General features: G+C 41.3%; 1 protein-coding gene and 1 long non-coding RNA gene across 2 annotated transcripts in view; one reads left to right on the top strand and one right to left on the bottom strand.

Moving 5' to 3' along the window:
- AMOTL1 (angiomotin like 1) overlaps positions 1–19,358 on the top strand; it is a 173,033-nt gene that overhangs the window by 16,762 nt on the left and 136,913 nt on the right. Inside the window, exon 5 of the mRNA XM_060018092.1 lies at positions 13,589–13,802. Within this exon, the coding sequence (XP_059874075.1) occupies positions 13,589–13,802 (214 nt within the window). The remainder of the gene's footprint in view (positions 1–13,588; positions 13,803–19,358) is intronic.
- Positions 1–19,358, bottom strand: part of LOC132429595 (uncharacterized) — a 40,272-nt gene that overhangs the window by 15,049 nt on the left and 5,865 nt on the right. The window lies entirely within an intron of this gene.

The following is a 19,358-nucleotide window of genomic DNA, read 5'->3' as shown; positions in this document are numbered from 1 at the left end:
GCTCCCGGGAGGGGAGGTGTGGATAGTGACCTGTGCTCGCACACAGGCTTCTTGGTGGCTGTAGCAGCAGCTTTAGCGTCTCATGCCCATCTCTGGAGCTCCTTTAAGCGGCGCTCTTAATCCCCTCTCCTCGCGCACCACGAAACAAAGAGGGAAGAAAAATTCTCTTGCCTCTTCGGCAGCTCCAGACTTTTTCCCGGACTCCCTCCCGGCTAGCCGTGGTGCACTAACCCCTTAAGGTTGTGTTCATGCCGCCAACCCCAGTCCTCTCCCTGGGATCCGACCTCCGAAGCCCGAGCCTCAGCTCCCAGCCCCCACCCGTCCCGGTGGGTGAGCAGACAAGCCTATCGGGCTGATGAGTGCTGGTTGGCACCGATCCTCTGTGCGGGAATCTCTCCGCTTTGCCCTCCGCACCCCTGTTACTGTGCTCTACTCCATGGCTCCGAAGCTTCCCCCCTCCGCCACCCGCCATCTCTGCCCGTGAAGGGCCTTCCTAGTGTGTGGAAACCTTTCCTCCTTCAAAGCTCCCTCCCACAGGTGCAGGTCCCGTCCCTATTCTTTTGTCTCTGTTTTTTCTTTTTTCTTTTGCCCTACCCAGGTACGTGGGGAGTTTCTTGCCTTTTGGGAGGTCTGAGGTCTTCTGCCAGCGTTCAGTAGGGGTTCTGTAGGAGTTGTTCCACGTGTAGATGTATTTCACATGTGTTTGTGGGGAGCAAGGTGATCTCCACTTCTTGCTCTTCTGCCATCTTGAAGTTCCTCCCCTATTTAGACTTAAAGTACAGGTTCTGGCCAACTTTTGTGAGCTATAGTTGCAATGACAATTTGGTTTCAGCGCTCTTGCAATACTAATATGTGCTTCCTTGTTCCTCTGGGATTATTTGGGCTCTTGCTTTATTACTGCAAGAGCCTCCTGGGCTGCTTGGTGGATGTGGAGTGGGTGATGTGTCCCTAGCCAGGCAATTTCTGGGGGGAAAAGTAATGTCAGGAAGGGATTCTAGCCATACTAGATATTAAAGCCTGTCATGACATTTACAATAATTAAAATACTGGTGCAACACTAGAGAGACCATGGAAAAGCATGAAGAGTCCAGAAATAGATCCAATAAAGATAGCAATGTGGTATTTCAATCTAGTAGCACTGGGATAATTGACCACCACTTGGAAAGTGTCCACTTTTTAAAAAGTAGCCAATTATCCCAATACAGTTTATTGAGTAATCCATCTTTTCCCCACTGACTTGAAATGTCAATTTTTTCATATACCAAATCAATTTCATTGATTATTTTTTAAACTTTTTATTCTAGTCAAAACAGTTTATTCCAGGAATAAGATTACCCTCTTTGAATTACTTTAGCTTTATAATTTGTTGTGTTATCCGAGAAAGTAAATATCCTCTCAAACTCTGCCATTATTTTTCAAATCAAAAATTTCTAGGTGAATAACCAAAATATATTAGTGTGAAAAAAAAGCCGGTCACAGCAAAAAAAAGTATGTGTGTGTGTGTTTGTATACTATTCATGTGTGTGTCTCTCTATATATATACATATATTTGTATGTATAAATACATGTGCATATATATACATATATGTACATATATATTTACATAGGCATAGACAATTTTTGGAAGGGCACGCATGAATCTAAAATAGTTACTTCCAGGGAGGGAGACTGTTGGGGATTCTATTGATGAGTGAGACTTACTTTTTTCCACTTTGGCCAATTCTCCACTTTTTATGTATTCTTTAAAAAACAAATACGTATTTCTTTTATAATTAAAAACAGTACATGATTTTCTCTGTCAGAAATCCAAGCCTGTACAAGGGCATATCATGTATATTAGTGTTTCTCAATTGTGACTACACATTAGAATTACTTGGGAAGCTTTTAAGAAATACGGATGCCCAGGGACCTGCCCCCAGAGATTCTGATTTCACAGGTCTGGGAGAGGCCGTGGGCATCAGGGTATTTTGAAAGTATCCCAGGTAGTTATGATGTGCAGTCACGGTTGAGAACTGTGATGTGAGGTTTTAAAGGGTCCCCAGAAGGCCACCGCAATGAGGTCTTTTCAGAATATAATTATTTGGGAATGCAACCCAAAGTAATCCATCACATCTCTATCAGGCTAAATGTCGGCATGAGATGGAGTGCAAACAAGTCCAGAGGGAGGTGATGGAAAGAGCTTTGCTTGAATGTGTGTGAAAGCATCCATCTCTGTAGTAGGCCTTTTTGTTGAAAGGTATAGATTCATTCAGTCTTCCTCCATACATAAGGGATTCATATAAACTAATCATGACCATAAAAGATACAGAAATCTCATAGAAAACCAGAAATAGCAAAACAGCTGTGCCTCAGGAGCCCAGATTGTGTTTGATACTGGAAGGTTCCAACAGAGAATCAAGGTTACTTGGAGACCCTCCCATAGGAGGCTTTCAAAATTCTTTCATCTGGAGAACTGCTTTGTGAAAATGAAATGCCCTTTGGAAGCCTGATCTGGAAAACAGATCAAAGAGGAGCCTGAAGAAACCTGAGAATTGACTGGAAACCCCACATTATTGTAACGCTTTCTGCTTCTTGTGTGTGTGTCTTCTTCTGATACTTCTCCCTATCGACTGCCTGATTCTGCTTGTATAATACTGATAGAGGAGCTGATTGGCCCAACTAGTCCACAGTGGTCTGTCTCTGGTTGGACAAGTTTTTCCACACCAGGTGACTACAGAGATGGAGCTAACAGTTCATGAGTCATACGCCTATTCATCCCTGGTCACCCAGGCCAGAGAGGGCCTGGGGAGAACAAGTGGGTACATAAAACTGCCTTGGGATTGCAGGGAGAAGGTGTGGGTAAGGCAGTTCCCCTTAGAATGGGAAAGTGGACGGAACATCCACCACGATTAACCTGCCCAGGCCAAGCACTAAGTTGGTCATCGGTGAGTGCTGAATTGGAGGAGGTTTTCAATGGGGTGTGAAACTGTTTAAATTCAAGCAAAGATGTTAAAGAAAAACTGTCAGGAATGAATAGATGGCCCTTGCATGCTGTACATCTCCAAAGGTCTTTTCTTGCTCTATGAATCTGGGTTTTTTAAAAGTCTTAACAGCAGCCTAGGAGGTCTAGGAGAATGGAATTCATGTTCCCTTGTGATTAGCTCTGGGCCACATGTGGCTTTTGGGCACTTGAGGTGTGGCTGGTACAAATTGACTGTGCTGTAATTGACTGGGTTTTGAAGGCTGGGTAGGAATAAAAGAAATCTGACATTCTCATTAGTAATTTTTTGTACTGAATACATGTTGAAATACTATTTTGGATATAGTGGGTTAAAGAAAATATATTATTAAAATTAATTTCACCTGTATTACTTTTTTAAAAATGTGGCTATTAGAAACTTTAAAATGATACATGTGACTCACATTATCTTTCTCATGGACAGCTGGGTTAGATGGTGACTCAGCTATCTCCCCCTGCACAGGTCTGGCTGTAAAGATCTGTGTATGAACGACAGTTCTTTGCTGTGGGGCCCACATCAGTATATTATTCTTGGTTCATAATCAGAGCTGTGGCAGTTCATCTTGCTCTGGCTCTCTCTCTCTTTGCCCCGTAGACTGCAGCCTGATTCCTTTTCTCAAACAGAACCACCTAATCCTCTCCTGTGGTTTTCCAACATCCCATACTCAGGCAGCATTGTTCACGACTCTGCATCAGCAAGTCCTTACAGAACTTTGCTGTGCCTCTTGGCCTCTGTTAGTCTTTCCTGCCTCATTTTCCCCCTTCCTTTCCAGGACCGGCACACAGCAAATGTTCCGCATTTGTATTCTTGCCCACTTTTTACAAATGTCCTTTTCCGGGAAGGCTGTCCTTTTCCAGCAGCCTTCCTTTGGGGACAAATGACTGCTTCCTAATGCTTTGTCACAGTTTATCCTGGTTCCCCATGGAATGAAGTTTGTGGATGGGGCTAAGTCACTTCCAGAAGTGTATCTACTTAAAGAGTTAATAATGATTTTAATGAAAACAACTACTATTGCCATTTATTGAGTTTTATTACTGGCCAGGATCTATACGAGGTATATTATAGATATTTCTTATTTAACCCTGACAGCAACTTCACAAAGTATGATCCCCTATGACAGATGGGAAAAATTAGGTTCAATGACATTATATCCCTTGCTTACAGTTCTTGCTAGGAAATGGTGGACCTGTGATTTAAATCTAGATCTGTTCCCAAAGTCCTTGCTCTTACCCATTACATTTAACACTGCCTCCTGGATGCTCTGTCACCTCCCAAGTTGGGCAACTCCAAGTTGGAATTCAATGCTGCATATCAAGTGATATCTATAAGCAAATTTGCTGTGCATTTGCATATTGTTTTGACGATTCTGCAGCTGACATGCAATTCTCATGAAACTCTGATAAAGATGGAATAATGGACTTTATGAGCCCTATTTCATACACTGGAAAAACTGAGCTCCAACAAGATGAAGTGATTCATCTGGGGTTACAATTTGAGTAGCAATCACAAGCCAGGCAAGAACCCAGTTTTCTGAAAATATTTATTCTTTTTCTTTGCTCATCAGGGTGTCCTTGGGCATTATGCTGCCTGGATGGCAGCATATGGTGGCAAATCATGTGTTATGCTTGCTGATTTAACGTGAGTTATGTGAAGAGTTTGCAGGCACAGACTCATTTGAGTTTCCCAGCTCTAGGTGTGTCAGTTTCATTCATTTAGCAAGCATTGCCTGAGCCCAAGTCTGGCCAGCCATTGTGCTAACAGTGGGCATGAAAGGGTGGATAAGATATGATTTTGTCCTAAGAAGACTACCTTCTAAAGAGGACGACAATCGTCTTGTAAAGAGAGTATTATCATCCAGTGGAAAAGTGTGGTCTTAATGGACTATAAAAAGTTCTGAGAAGTGCAAAGGGAGAAGGAAATAACTCTGCTTGGGAAAGTTTCATGGTGGAGGGAACTTCTGAACTTGGTCTCAATGGACTGACTTTAGAGATGAAAAGCCTGAGTCACTGAGAGTTCTGCAAAGGATCTCATCATCTTATAACTTCATTAAGTTTCCTAAAAATATGCTTGTTGCCACAGCTCCTTAGAGAGTAGTAGCATAGATTATTTATTGGAGTACTTAAAATATTAACATCAATAAATTCCACAGGAACTTCACAAATACTCTGCCCAGTTGGATAAGCCAATCTGAAAGACTGGTTTTTAAGTTACTCACACTTTCCAATTCTACAAAGTTGATAAGAATATGTGGAAACAACTACAAAGCCCAGGGGAATCATGTCAACTCTCTAAACAGCCATTTCAGACAGAGGAAGACTCTGTGCCTCTAGCATTTCATGTCTTTTTATCCACATAAAGAGATGTAATCTTTCACAGTGGATATTTACAGTGTTCTACTCTCTCTTTTCTTCCATACAAGCTTAAAAGTCTTGTATTTTAAGTGCCGTTGAATTTTATCATTTGAAATATTAAGAGCCCAGATGTATACTCTAATATATGTGGTTTATTTGGAGCTGAAAGGAAAATATCCTTCTAAGATTAGAAGTTGAAACTCATCAGAGCCAAACCCTTGGGGCAGCCCAAGAGGAGAGTGCTCTCTATCATACTGTGGTCCACAAGGTTTCCGATGATTGCTTTTTTCTGGTAGCTGATACCAGGCTAGACTTAGTGCAAAGGACTGAAAGTTTGTGTTCCCTTAAAATCTGTATGTTGAAGTCCTAACCCCCAATGCGATTGTCTTAGGAAGTGGAGCCTTTGGCAAGAACTTAGATCATAAGGGTGGAGCTCTCATGCATGGGATTAGCGCCCTTTTAAGAGGGACCCCCACAGAGAGCTCTCTAGCTCTCCTTCTGCCATGTGAGGATACAATAAGTCAGTAGTCTGAAATGGAAGAGAGTCCCTCCAGAACCTGACCATGCTGGTACCTTAATCCCAGACTTCCAGCCTCAAGAACTGTGAGAAATACATTTCTGTTGTTTATAAGCCACACAGTCTGTGGTACTTTGTCATAGCACCCCATCTTGACTCAGACACCTAGATCCTAGATAATAGAGATCTTAGCTAGAAATTCCTAGTTGAGAAGGAAGATCCCATCTTGTGACCTCTTCCTTCTTGTGCTTCAATTTAGTCATTTAGTTTGTTTCTGTGACCAGATAGATTTATACCCCCTACTCATAACCAAGATGGAAAGTTCCTTCTGATTCCTGACTCACTGAAGAATAAGGTCCAGATCTGCTTGGAGAGTATTAAAATGGGGTAAAATCTTGATATTCCTGGAAGAGTATCTCACCTTCAAGCAGCCTTTGAAGAACAGAACAAGGGGCAGGAGCCTCTAGAATGGCTCAGCAGCACTGAGGGCTGTTGGTGAATATCAATATTTTGTCGAAAATTTTAAAATGAATTGCTTGACTGAAGAGTTCACAAATACAGTGGGCTGCCTGGGGAGAAAGTGAGGTCCTTCTCACTGGGTATTGAAGTACAGACTGCATAGACATATACTGGAGAGTCATGCATAAGGCAAGGGTTAGACTAAAGGTCCTAAGATCCCATCTAATTTCCAGATTCTATTATTTACAGATCTTTGCTTTACTTTGTGCATGCCTCTAAGCTTGCACTTAGTACATTGTTCTGTAATAATATGTCCATATATTTGTCTCCCCTACAAGGTTGAAAACTCTTTGAAGGAAGGGCTGTATTTATCCTTTTCTATCCCAAGCACTTAGCACAGTGACTTGTACATAGGAGACACCAAGTAAATATTTATCAAATGAATGAATGAATTCATTTAATATATTTATATCTATACATACTTTCATGCATATCTTGATTTATACTATAAGATATCAGCAAGTGGACCTGCTTGCTATGAGGGTGTTCCTATTCTTTAGAACCCATGGCTGCTTGAATGCCTGGATGATGGAATATGCCATCCGATTCTCTAAGCATGGCACTTCTAGTTAATTCATCTCTTCTCTACTAATGGAGCTGTATTATGGCAGTTAAGGCAGAATCAAAGTATGGATAGGGTTTTTCTGAATTGTATTTCCAGATTAAGCCCCCCCACTCCCACTCCAGAAATGACCATGGAGGTTATTGTTTAGAGGTCTAGGTATGACTTGGCTGCATTAGGTGGGCAGGTATCTCCTGTGGATAATCAGAAGTGTAGTTGCATCCCAGTCTTGGGGAGGGAGGCAGGTATATGATGGGCAGGGGCTTCAGGGGCATGCTGGGCAGAGGAGCCAGTATGCACACTGAAGTGGGAGCATAAATGGGATAATCTCAGCCAGTTAGACCGGATGAGAAGGTCAGAATAAGGCCAGGAAACAGAGGCAGACAGGGTGCAGGTTTTAGGTGGAGAAATTGCCGAAGGAGCAGAGGAGGGGGGTGAGGTTGCAAAGAGAATACTTTCCAAAGGGACATGTTAAACTGAGGGATGCTTGTGCCAAACAACACCATTCAGTACTATATTCATTCATTCGACAAACACATATTGGGTGCTTGCTTACCTTGAGAAGCCCCTATACCAATGCTAGGGATACGAATAAATAGAATCTCTGCTCTTAGATACGTATACTACAAACTATACTCTACAGGCATATTTACAGATAATTACAGTGCAGGGTGTTACATGCTGTAATGAAGCAAGAACAGGACAGTCTAGGGGGACACGTAACCAGACCTGAGATGTGAAGGATAAGTTGTATTTTGCAAGGTGAGGCAGGAAGAACACTCGTGCTCCAGCTCCGGGAATGGCTGAATATCCAAAAGACCGAGAGGGGAGCTAATTCAGGGACTGCAAATACTTTGCAATAGTTGGGCCTTCTATGCCATGTTAAGTGGTCCAGACTTTCTCCTGGGAATAATGAACCATTGGACTATTTTGATCAAGGAGTGACATGATCAAATTTGTGTTTTAAAAATATTACAACAAAGTGTGGAGAAAGGGTTGGATGTAAGAAAGACCAGGACCCACTGAAGTCATTGCCGTGTCTCAGTGTGAAGGGATGGTGGCTGAGCTAAGGATGAGACAATGAAAGCAGAGGGGAGTTGCATCCTTGAGATATTTGAAAGTTAAACTGGACAAAGCTTGGTGATTGATTTGATGTGAGATGTAATCAGTTAATCAAGGATGACCAGGGAATTCCCTGGCAGTCCAGTGGCTGGAACCCGGTGATTTCACTGCTAGGGCCCGAATTCAATCCCTGGTTGGGGAACTAAGATCCCACAAGCTTCATGGCATGCCCAGAAAAATAAATAAATAAATAAAAAATAAACAGTTTCTGGTTTAAGCAGTTCTAGAGGTGGATCCCAAAAGAGTTCTGGTGGTCAGGGAGACCAAAGGCTAAACTCCTTAAGTCCAAATGTCCATCTGGCCTCATACTCTCTCTTAGGGTAGACAGGTCTCCTTTGGGAGCTTAATGGGATGTAATAGCTGACTAGGGTCCTTACCCACACTGGCCATTATCATTTATTCATTCATTCAATCAACCAGTACTTGTTAAATATCAATTATGTGTTCATATTATGCCAGTATTCCATAGATCCCAGTGTCCCACTCTGCAGGTGGCTTAGTTCTTCTCTTTCTCTCTCTCCCCACTCCACTTTTTTTTTTTTTTTGCTATTTATTTTTTTTTCAGTTTTATTGAGGTGTAATTGACAAATAACATTGTCAGATATTTAAAGTGTACATCATGATGATTTGATATACATATACATTGTGAAATGATTCTCTCATCTAGTTAATACATCCATCATCTCACATATTTATCTTTTTTTTCTTTTGGTGAGAACATTTAAATTACACTCTTTTAAAAAGTTTCTATTATACAGCACAGTGATATCAACTCTGGTCACTGTGTTATACATTAGATCTTCAGACCTTGTTCATCTTAGAGTTGAATGTTTCTACCCTTATACTAACCTTTCCCTTGGCAACCACTTTTCTACTCTCTATTTCTATTAGCTCCACTTTTCTTTTCTTTTTAGATTTCACATGTACATGATACCATGCAGTATTTGTCTTTTCCTGTCTGACTTATTTCACTTAGCATAATGCCCTCCAGGTTCATCCATGTTGTTGTAAATGGCAGGATATCTTTCTTTCTCATGGCTGAATAATATTCCATTGTATATATATATTCCACATCTTTATCTATTCATCCAGTGACAAGACACTTAGGTTGTTTCCATATCTTGGCTATCGTGAATAATACATCAATAAACATGGACTATAAATATCTCTTTGAAAAAATGCTTCTCAAAGTCAGAGTTACAACTATTAAGTTTTCAGTAGACTTTCCCACTCATTCCATCAACCCCACCTTATTGTATATATTATTGTTTGAGCTGCCATGTGCTATTTTAGACAAAACTATTTCCTCACTTCTTATTCCTATGGCTGCATAATTTTCTTTTTGCCTTTTATTTTCTTTTTCATGGACTTAGTCTTTGATAGAATTTTGACTTGGATAGAGGTTAAAATTTTATAGAAAACTCTGAATAAGTTGTTTTATATGGCCAGAAGTCTGGAAAATATTTTCTAGCCTCCAGAGTTTCATGAGCCACTCTGGGGCTTCTTGTGACTGACGTGATGGTGTTAGAGTTTCAGTAACAGATGTGATTGATCAGTCTTCCTTGAAATACTTGTGTTTGATGCAATTCATTTCACATTTTGTGCTTGACTTTCCCAAGCCGAGGTGTGAAATTCAAGCATCAGAGAAACCAGCAGGGTTTTTGAGTAGAAGTCAATAAAACACTCAACATGAACCTATGTAGTTCAGCTTAATAAAATAAAATGTATGGGTGTGAGGGCCTAACCTCACACATCTAGAAGATATCACGTTGTGAATCTGTTTCCTGGGGGCCAGTGAGTGTCAAGACCACTGGGCCAAGTGGGATGGAGAATCTACTTTGAAAACCACTCTCTTCTCCAATGATTAAGTAAAGCTCTATTTTTTAAAAAAATTAATTTAATTTACTTATTTTTTATACAGCAGATTTTTATTAGTTATCTATTTTATACACATTAGCATATTTATGTCAACCTCAATCTCCCAGTTCATCCCACCCCACCCCCTTTCCCCTCTTGGTGTCCATACGCTTGTTCTCTACATCTGTGTCTCTATTTCTGCCTTGCAAACTGGTTCATCTGTACCATTTTTCTAGATTCCACATGTATGTGTTAATATACGATTTGTTTTTCTCTTTCTTACTTCACTCTTGTATGACAGTCTCTAGGTCCATCCACGTCTCTACAAAAGACCCAATTTCGTTGCTTTTTATGGCTGAGTAATACTCCATTGTATATATGTACCACATCTTCTTTATCCATTCGTCTGTCAATGGGCTTTTAGGTTGCTTCCATGACCTGGCTATTGTAAATAGTGCTGCAATGAACACTGGTGTGCATGTGTGGTTTTGAATTATGGTTTTCTCTGGGTATATGCCCAGTAGTGGGATTGCTGGGTCATATGGTAATTCTATTTTTAGTTTTTTAAGGAACCTCCATACTGTTCTCCATAGTGGCTGAATTACATTCCCACCAACAGTGCAAGAGGGTTCCCTTTTCTCCACACCCTCTCCAGCATTTGTTGTTTATAGATTTTCTGATGATGGCCATTCTGACTGGTGTGAGGTGATACCTCATTGTAGTTTTGATTTGCATTTCTCTAATAATTAGTGATGTGGAGCAGCTTTTCATGTGCCTCTTGGCCATCTGAATGTCTTCTTTGGAGAAATGTCTATTTAGGTCTTCTGTCCATTTTTGGATTGGGTTGTTTGTTTTTTTAATATTGAGCTGCATGAACTGTTTATATATTTTGGAGATTAATCCTTTGTCCATTGATTCATTTGCAAATAATTTCTCCCATTCTGAGGGTTGGCTTTTCATCTTGTTTATGGTTTCCTTTGTTTGCAAAAGCTTTGAAGTTTCATTAGGTCCCATTTGTTTATTTTTGGTTTTATTTCCATTACTCTAGGAGGTGGATCAAAAAAGATCTTGCTGTGATTTATGTCAAAGAGTGTTCTTCCTATGTTTTCCTCTAAGAGTTTTATAGTGTCCAGTCTTACATTTAGGTCTCTAATCCATTTTGAGTTTATTTCTGTGTATGGTGCTAAGGGAGTGTTCTAATTTTATTCTTTTACATGTAGCTGTCCAGTTTTCCCAGCACCACTTATTGAAGAGACTGTCTTTTCCTCCATTGTATATCCTTGCCTCCTTTGTCATAGATCAGGTGACCATAGGTACATGGGTTTATCTCTGGGCTTTCTATCCTGTTCCATTGATCTATATTTCTGTTTTTCTGCCAGTACCATATTGTCTTGATTACTGTAGCAGTAAAGCTCTATTTTTGTCAAACAAAGTTACTAGAATCTCCAACTCACTTCTCAAGGGTACTGCAAGGATTAATAAAATGGTTTTGAGTGACTAGTGTATGGTAAATAAATGTTGCTTTTTAAGGATGTAGTATTATTGTTATTATTTCATAATTGGTAAAGATATAAGATGTTGACTATTTAATTCATTTGATTAAATGACGATAGCAGTAAGATCATGGCCCAGGTTTGGATTTCTATTCCAGACATGTTTTTAGTTCTGCACAGAGAACATGTCTTATTCCAATTGCAGACTACCTCTAGCCTCAATCAGCCACCTCTCCCATGCTGAGGCTGATGTCTCAATTTGCTAATGGACAAATAACACAGCTTTCTTGGCCTACTAATGTGGTTGGATAGGTCATCTTTGTATGTAGAAACATATTATTATAGACTGTAAGTCCTGGAAGACTGTACAGATCTTTGACATCATCTAGTCCTAATTCCTTCATTTGAAGTTGAGGAAATTAAGCCCTGAGAGCATAAATGTGTTTGCCCTAAGTCACCCAGTTAGTGCAAGAGTCAGGGCTGAAATCTGGATTTATTGTTAAGTCCAGTGTTTTCCCTATGGAATTGTGCTATACCCATTCTGGTCTAGAATTTCCCTCTAAAAGTTTTGGGTGCTTGCCTTGAACACAAATCCCTAGTGAGCCGGGACCCAATAAAGTGCAGTACACTGCCTTGTCTACAGTTGGACGGGCAGTGCAGGAACATGCAGAGCGAACAGCATTCTTGAGACGAAATCAAGCCAGCTGCTCTGATTACAACCATTGATAACTGGATGCCCATCATAATTAGGCTGATAGGATTTCTCCCCTGCTGGATGTCCCTCTGGCTGCATTCACAGATTAGGTCAATCAATCATGTTCAGTTATTCAGCCACGTCCTTTGGAGGACCTGTTATGCATTATGAAGGGTTATGAAGTCTCTTTGTAATGTAGGCAGAAGTTTGGCCATGAGTTGTAACCTTCCCAGATACAGTTTACAGGTAGAGATTCCCAGGCTGGACTTCTTGGAGGCAGCCAGTGAGGCGTCCTTTTTATGGAAAAACGAGAATCCTCCTGACATGGACTTTCTATCATGGTTTTCAAGAGGAAGTGGAAAATTGGTCTTCATGGTCCTTCTCAGCCCTGGGATTTTCCTTAAAATGTATTATATACTTTTTTCAGATTATAAAAGTAATGCATATTTATTATGGAAAATGCAGAAAGTTGTAAAGAAAATAAAAATAATTCATATTTCCAATACAATGGGAACTACCTCAAAATTTTAGTTCAATTTTTCCAGTCTGTTTTTTAGGCCTATATAGAAATATATAGCTATTTATTTTTTTATGAAATTGATACCCTACTCTGAAATTCTAGGATTCTATAAAGCATGCAGGACTATACACAGTAAGTTCCTTGCTCAAAGCCTGGCCTGCAATAGTTGCTCCATAAACATTTGTTAACTGAATGAAGAAGGGGGTCATGGTGTGTAGACCTGAATAGCCAGCCTTGTCGGAAGATCTCACACTCAGACCATGCCTGAATCTTTTATTTTTTATTGAAGTATAGTTGATTTACAATGTTGTGTTAATTTCTGCTATACAGCAAAGTGACTCAGTTATACATATATATACATTTTAAAATACTCTTTTCTATTATGGTTTATCCCAGGAGATTGAATATAGTTCCCTGTGCTATACTGTAGGACCTTGTTGTTTATCTGTTTTATATTCTATATGTAATAGTTTGCATCGACTAATCCCAAACTCCCAGTCCATCCCCACACCCTGGGCAACCACAGCTCTGTTCTCTATGTCTGTGAGTCTGTTTCTGCTTTGTAGATACGTTCATTTGTGTCATTTTTTAGATTCCACATATATGTGATATCATATGGTATTTGTCTTTCTCTTTCTGACTTACTTCACTTAGTATGATAATCTCTAATTGCATCCATGTTGCTACAAATGGCATTATTTCATTCTTTTTTTATGGCTGAGTAGTCTTCCATTGTATATACGTGTACCACATCTTCTTTATCCATTCACCCATCAATGGACATTTCGGTTGTTTCCATGTCTTGGAATGCCCGAATATTGACAACAGTCTTTGCATGTTAAAGAAACATAATAAACTAGAAACTAACCACTTTCCTTCAAGAAAGTGTCCCCTTTCCAGGAGAGCATCAGTAGTCATTTATCTCCATTTTTTCATGCTCATTATTTATTTCAGGAGATTCCCTTTGATCAGAGAGCTGCACATACAAGAGACTTGCTGCAAGCATGGACCTCAGTGAAACATGGCCTTTGGAGGAAGGAACCTGGCTGTCTCATGCTGGAATTCATCATTTTGCCAACACCAGAGGGGGTATGGCTGCTTTTGCTGTCCCTGATACACGCGGTCCTCTTCAACTCCTGCACCCATTGTGTCAACCCAGCTGTACTCTGTACGTGCCCAGTGCTGTTTGCCTTTTCACAGAAGCAGTCAGGTGGAGGGGAGAGGGCATGGACTTTGGTGTCAGACAGACCTGGGTTCAGATGTGGAATTTCCTTCTTATAAGCTATGTGGCCTTAAGAAAATCGATCGTTTCCTCAGCTCTAACATGAGAGTAAGAATGCCTACTTGTAGGGTCGTGATAAGCAGCACTGAGTAATGTAAGCTGTCATTGACTGAGACCTTACCCTAGCTAGGTGGGAAGTTAGTCACATATCTTTGAACCCCTAACATGTGTCAGGCACTATTTTCTTGCCCATCTCCCCCCTCCTCCCCTCTTCTCTCCTCTCCACAGCCCAGCAAAGATTAAAGTTGAAGATAATGCAACTGGTATAAACAGTCTAGGTCAGTTCACCTTCCTTCTGGTTCTGTGTCCTAGCATCTGATTAATGCAACTCAGCATTAATTGATGGGGATGTTGTTTACTGTCCTGGCGTGGGGCATCCAAGTGTAAGAGTCACAACCCTGACACAGAGCAGTGGTCCTCTTTCAGGTCTAAGAGTCTGCCCCATCCCCCATCCCCCAGATCTAATGGAGATCCACTTGGGCAGTAGGAGTCATTCTATGGATGGGAGAGCAAAGGCCACTAAAGTTAACGCATTCACATGATGTTTTTAGTGAGGGTATGCCTCCCATTTGTTGTTGTTTATTCATTCACTCAATAACTATTGAGCACCTACTATGTGTCAAGCACTGGGAATACAAAAAAAAGAGTAAGATAGACATGGAGATCACCAGACTACACTCTCTACTGTGTCCCATCTCTAAAATGGGGTAACTGATACAGCAATAAACATTTACCGAACTTCTGCACTGCATCAGGGTACATCTTCCAACCAAGACAACTGCACACAATGGGAGATTCCCCGAAGGGAAGCTTGAAACTCTAAGAGAGGACACTTGGATGCGGCCCAGACAAAAACCAATAGCTGTTCACTCCTGTGCCCTGTCGCATTGCCACCCTAGTCACTTTTAGAGGTCCTTAAGCCAGTGTCTCCTCACAGCCCAGCCCATGGAATAAAGTTGAACTTCCTCAGCTCAACATGCAGCCTTCCTTTCCTGATCTGACCCCTGCCTGCCGCTCTAGACTCATCTCCTGCTGCTCCTCACTAAAAGCAAACCCCTTTCTCATCACTGTATCGACCTCCCCCTGGATCCTTGAATACATCATGCTCTCACACACCTGTGTGCCTCTGCGGAGGCTGTCATTACTATGTGCCTTCTACTTGGCCAGCTCCTGCTCATCTTTGAAGTTCCAGCTTAAGTCATCTATTCTGGGATCTCTTCCTGCTGCTGCCACCTACCCACCCCCACCCTGATCTGAATGAGTGGTCCATCCTCAGTGCTGCCACGGAACTTGCAGATTCCTGTGTCACAGAGTTGCCACACTGCATTGTCATTATCCTAGACAATGTGTGAGCTTCTTGGGGGCAGACATCTTGTTTTATTCACCTTTGCATCCCTTTCACAAGTAGTCTGGCAAATACTTGATGCATATTTGGTGGCTGGCCGGCTGGCTGGCTGGCTTGATGAATGAATGGATGGATGAATGAATGATGGCTAGGAACATATCCTCTACATATTTCTGCTTTCCTTGAGAATCTTTTTTGACTGTGGCAACCCAACTGGTTGCATAACTTCTTCTGGCACCACTACATCACTTCACCTTACCTTCAGCATACCTAGAGCATTTCATTCAGTTACCCCTCTCCCCCCAGAGCTTGTTAACCAAAGCTGGATGAGAGAGGAGAGAATTAAGTAGGTGTGGTTTGTCCGCTGGTGCTTTTGTAACCTAGGCAATAGAGTCATCCATCATACAATTTTAGAGCAGAAAGAAGCCCTAGGGATCAATGTGACAAAGGGGTGGGGCTAGAAATTCTACTGTGACCAGCTCCAAGCATTATCACACACCTCCTTGAGTTCACCACATCATGTATCTACAATCTTTGGAGGTATGGCTGGCTCATAGGAAGGGGAACCAGACCTGTGTCTGCATCTACCTAATAGGGAAGCACTACTCTTGGGTAAGTGATGAGCTTCTGGGGCGGATGGGCAACAGATACCATGATATCTGGCCCCAGTTCAGACAATCAGTATGTGATGATGGACGTGTCCAAGACAGAGTATGGTTGTATTGCCATATGTGGGTGAAGCGCTGTCACAGTGAATCAATGTGGCTAAAATGTGAAAGTCCTTGTGAGCAGCTGGATTAGGGTGGTTCTCAGAGGCCTAGGCTGCGGTTCAGGGAAAGGATGTAGGTCCTAAGAGGACTAGGCAGGGTGGCAAAATGGAAACATGGTGAAATGTTGAAATGAGATGAGAAAACTCCCACTAGAAACAAAGTGAGAGCTCTGCTGTGCCGGACCTAAGTCAGAATTGGACGAATTACAAAAGCATATTTGTAATCATTTATTAGGTAGATACGTTACACCAGACATGATGCTATGCCCTTTTCCCCCTAGTTTTTAAAATTTATTTTTTGTTAAAATGTCTATTTAATTTTTACTTTTTGTTTTTAAAAAAATAATGGTAAAACTCTGAATTCTACCTAAGTATGTATGGTAACATTTTTCACCTTTATTTTTGAAAGATAGTCTTTTTAAAAAAAATTTTTATTTTATATTGGATATATATTTTATATATAAATATATATAATATATTTATATATTTATATATAATATAAATATATATTATTTATTAAATTATTATTATTTATTAAATTATATTAAATATAAATATATTTATTATATATTTTATATTTATTTTATATAGTTGATTTACAGTGTTGTGTTAGTTTCAGGGGTACAGCAAAGTGATTCAGTTATACATGAACATATATCCCTTCTTTCTGAAATTCTTTTCCCATTTAGGTTATTACAGAACATTAAGCAGAGCTCCCTGTGCTATACGTTAGGACCTTGCTGGTTATCTCTTGTAAATACAGTAGTGGGTATATGTCAATCCCAAAGGGCCTTTTTTGTATAGATATAGACTGTCGCCATTCATTCTCACAACAACCATATTCTCCTTTTATGAATGAAAACACCTGAGCCTGAAGAGACCGAGAAACTTTCTCAAGGTCACTGGCAGAGTGGGGATTTGAACCGAGGGCTGCCTAACGCCAAGCTGCGCCAAGCTATTGCTCCACAACTCATCCTCCAACCCTTGCTACTCTGCCTTCTCAGTTAAAGGCTCTGGTGGCCCAGTTACAGATTCTTTATTGCTTACTTAATTGTCACGGTAGAAAAGAGCACTAGCTCTGAGCTGGGCCAAAAAATCAGCAGTTCTGTCACAAAGTGTGGATTATCATCCAAGACCCTCTGACGGCCGCCTCAGCTAACGCATTGCCAAGGCCTTGACCCACCTGCCTCAGAGCATCTTTCCTCCATCCCCTACCCCACACCCCCTGTTTCCCAACACTGGCCGGTCCCATCTGCTCCATCTCTGAGGCCCACCGTGGGCTAATGGGGTTTACATTTCTAGTGAGGTACCAGGGAAAGTCCTGGAAGTGTCCAGGCCTTGAGGTGTTTTTCTTGGCTTTCTGGAGTCCTCTGAGAACTGCATTATCTACTAGGGAGGCTCAGTCATCCTGGTGAGTCATGGGCCTTGAGACAGGGCCAGATCCACGCAACATCTGCCTTTGCGGTATCCTCAGAGCATCTCAGGCTGCCATGAGGGTGGGTCAGCCTCCAGGAAGCTGGCTGGGGAGAACCCAGGATGTCTGAGGGTGATACAGAATTTCTGCAGGAAAGTCCCTCTGCCACTCCCGCTTCCTACACTCTTAAAATACCCTCAAGGACGTGGGCCGGTGGTTATGCAAACTTATTTTAAAGGCTTGGAACACATTTTCCAAATGAAATCATATGCAGTGCCTGACACACAAAGCAAAAGGGGGCCAGAGCCCTGGTTCTGATTGGTGCAGTGTAAGCTCCTTTGGCCGCTCCTTTGATTTGCCAGCTGCCACATCAGACGTGTGGGGATTTGTGCAGGAGGGGAGGCCTCCATAGCCCTTCTCAGTGAATCTATAAAACACTTCTTCATGTTATAGATGTGCTCGCTCAGCTGTTTGGGTATCCTGCTGCCATTCACTCTTCCCAGGGCACCCAGCCTGCTTAAGCTCCTCATTAGGGAAGAGTAAGGAAGTGTGGGAAACATTAACCTGGCAGTAGGGGCCAGGTGTGTCTAGAAATTCAGCGCTGCTGTTCCCATCCTGGTTATAAAAACAGGAAGGAGCGGATTTCCCTCCTGGTCCCTCTCAAGGTCAGGGAGAGTTTTAACATGTCAGGAAGGAAGGAAGGAAATTTTTCTGAGTGTGGTCTGGGTGCCAAGCACTGCTGTGGGCATTATTTCATTTTATTCAAATCCTCATTGAAATCTCTTCAAGTAGGTATTATTATCCCCATTTTTCAGATGAGGAAACTGAGCTTGGGAAGGCATGATAACTAAGGCACCATAAGACTCATATAGCAAACACCAGCAGAGCTCACATTCACACTCAGGCCTTCATTCCCCAGACCTCTGCTCTGTCCATTTCACTTCTCCAACAGCTTCAAAGCGCATCTCCACCTTTCCATGAAGCTTGATCCTTTGTGTCTATTTCTTTTTTTCTTTAAATTTTATATTGGGTAAATTTGAGCTTTGTGTCTATTTCTCTTGCATACAGGGTGGTAAAAAGATTAATACAACAGAATCTGGTATCCACGGTCTCCTATTAGCATTCGTTTTAACAAGTTTCATAAAGGTCATTTCTTTTTACAGAGGAGATACAGGCTAGGCAGGTTTGGAGACTTGTCAAAGATTAGTGGCAAAACTAAGGCCAGAACTCAGGCCTCTGATTCTCCTGCCGGCACCGACGGTAGGCTGACTGCTAAGGCCATAGCTTCTTGGAAAAACCATTTTAATGTGGAAAAAGAGAGACTCTTGTGCACCAGGTAGACTCTCTTTGCAGCGTCTGAAAGAAGCGATTCCCTCTCAGGCCTCTGTCCAGGATACTGGGGTGGAAAATGGGAGATCAGGATGGTCTCTGCATCTCAGCAGAAACTCAGATCCGTCCTATGGATGTCCCTTGTAATGATGTAGTCATAGATTTCAATGGCAGCAAATGTTTTTACCCTTAATCTTAACACAGGGTATTTTGTCTGATTTCACTCAGTAGATCCAACTGAGTGTGAGCTGGAAATGTATGATTTTCCTCTGCAGGGACCTTTTTCTTTGTGTATTTTTGGAATGGTTTATTCTGATTCATGGCCACATACACCTTCTAGTTGCTTCTTGGCTCAGCCAGAGTTTATTTCCTTTGATATGATGTTGAGTGGGGCATCTTTTAAATCTTCATCTCTATTCCATAGTTGGTAAAAGGAATCCTGGTCGCAGGGGTCTGGAGAGATCCAAGTTGTTTATATATTTCATAAAATGTCTTGCTTTTATTAGTAGCATCTACTTCATGGTATTTGAATTTTTCAGAGACTATATTTAGCATTTTTACCAAAATGAATCCTTGGCTTCCTGT

This window comes from Delphinus delphis, chromosome 8 (genome assembly GCF_949987515.2).
Source record: "Delphinus delphis chromosome 8, mDelDel1.2, whole genome shotgun sequence".
Classification (NCBI taxonomy): domain Eukaryota; kingdom Metazoa; phylum Chordata; class Mammalia; order Artiodactyla; family Delphinidae; genus Delphinus; species Delphinus delphis.
The sequence above is the reverse complement of the archived record's forward strand: the minus strand, read 5'-3'. Positions and strand labels throughout refer to the sequence as shown.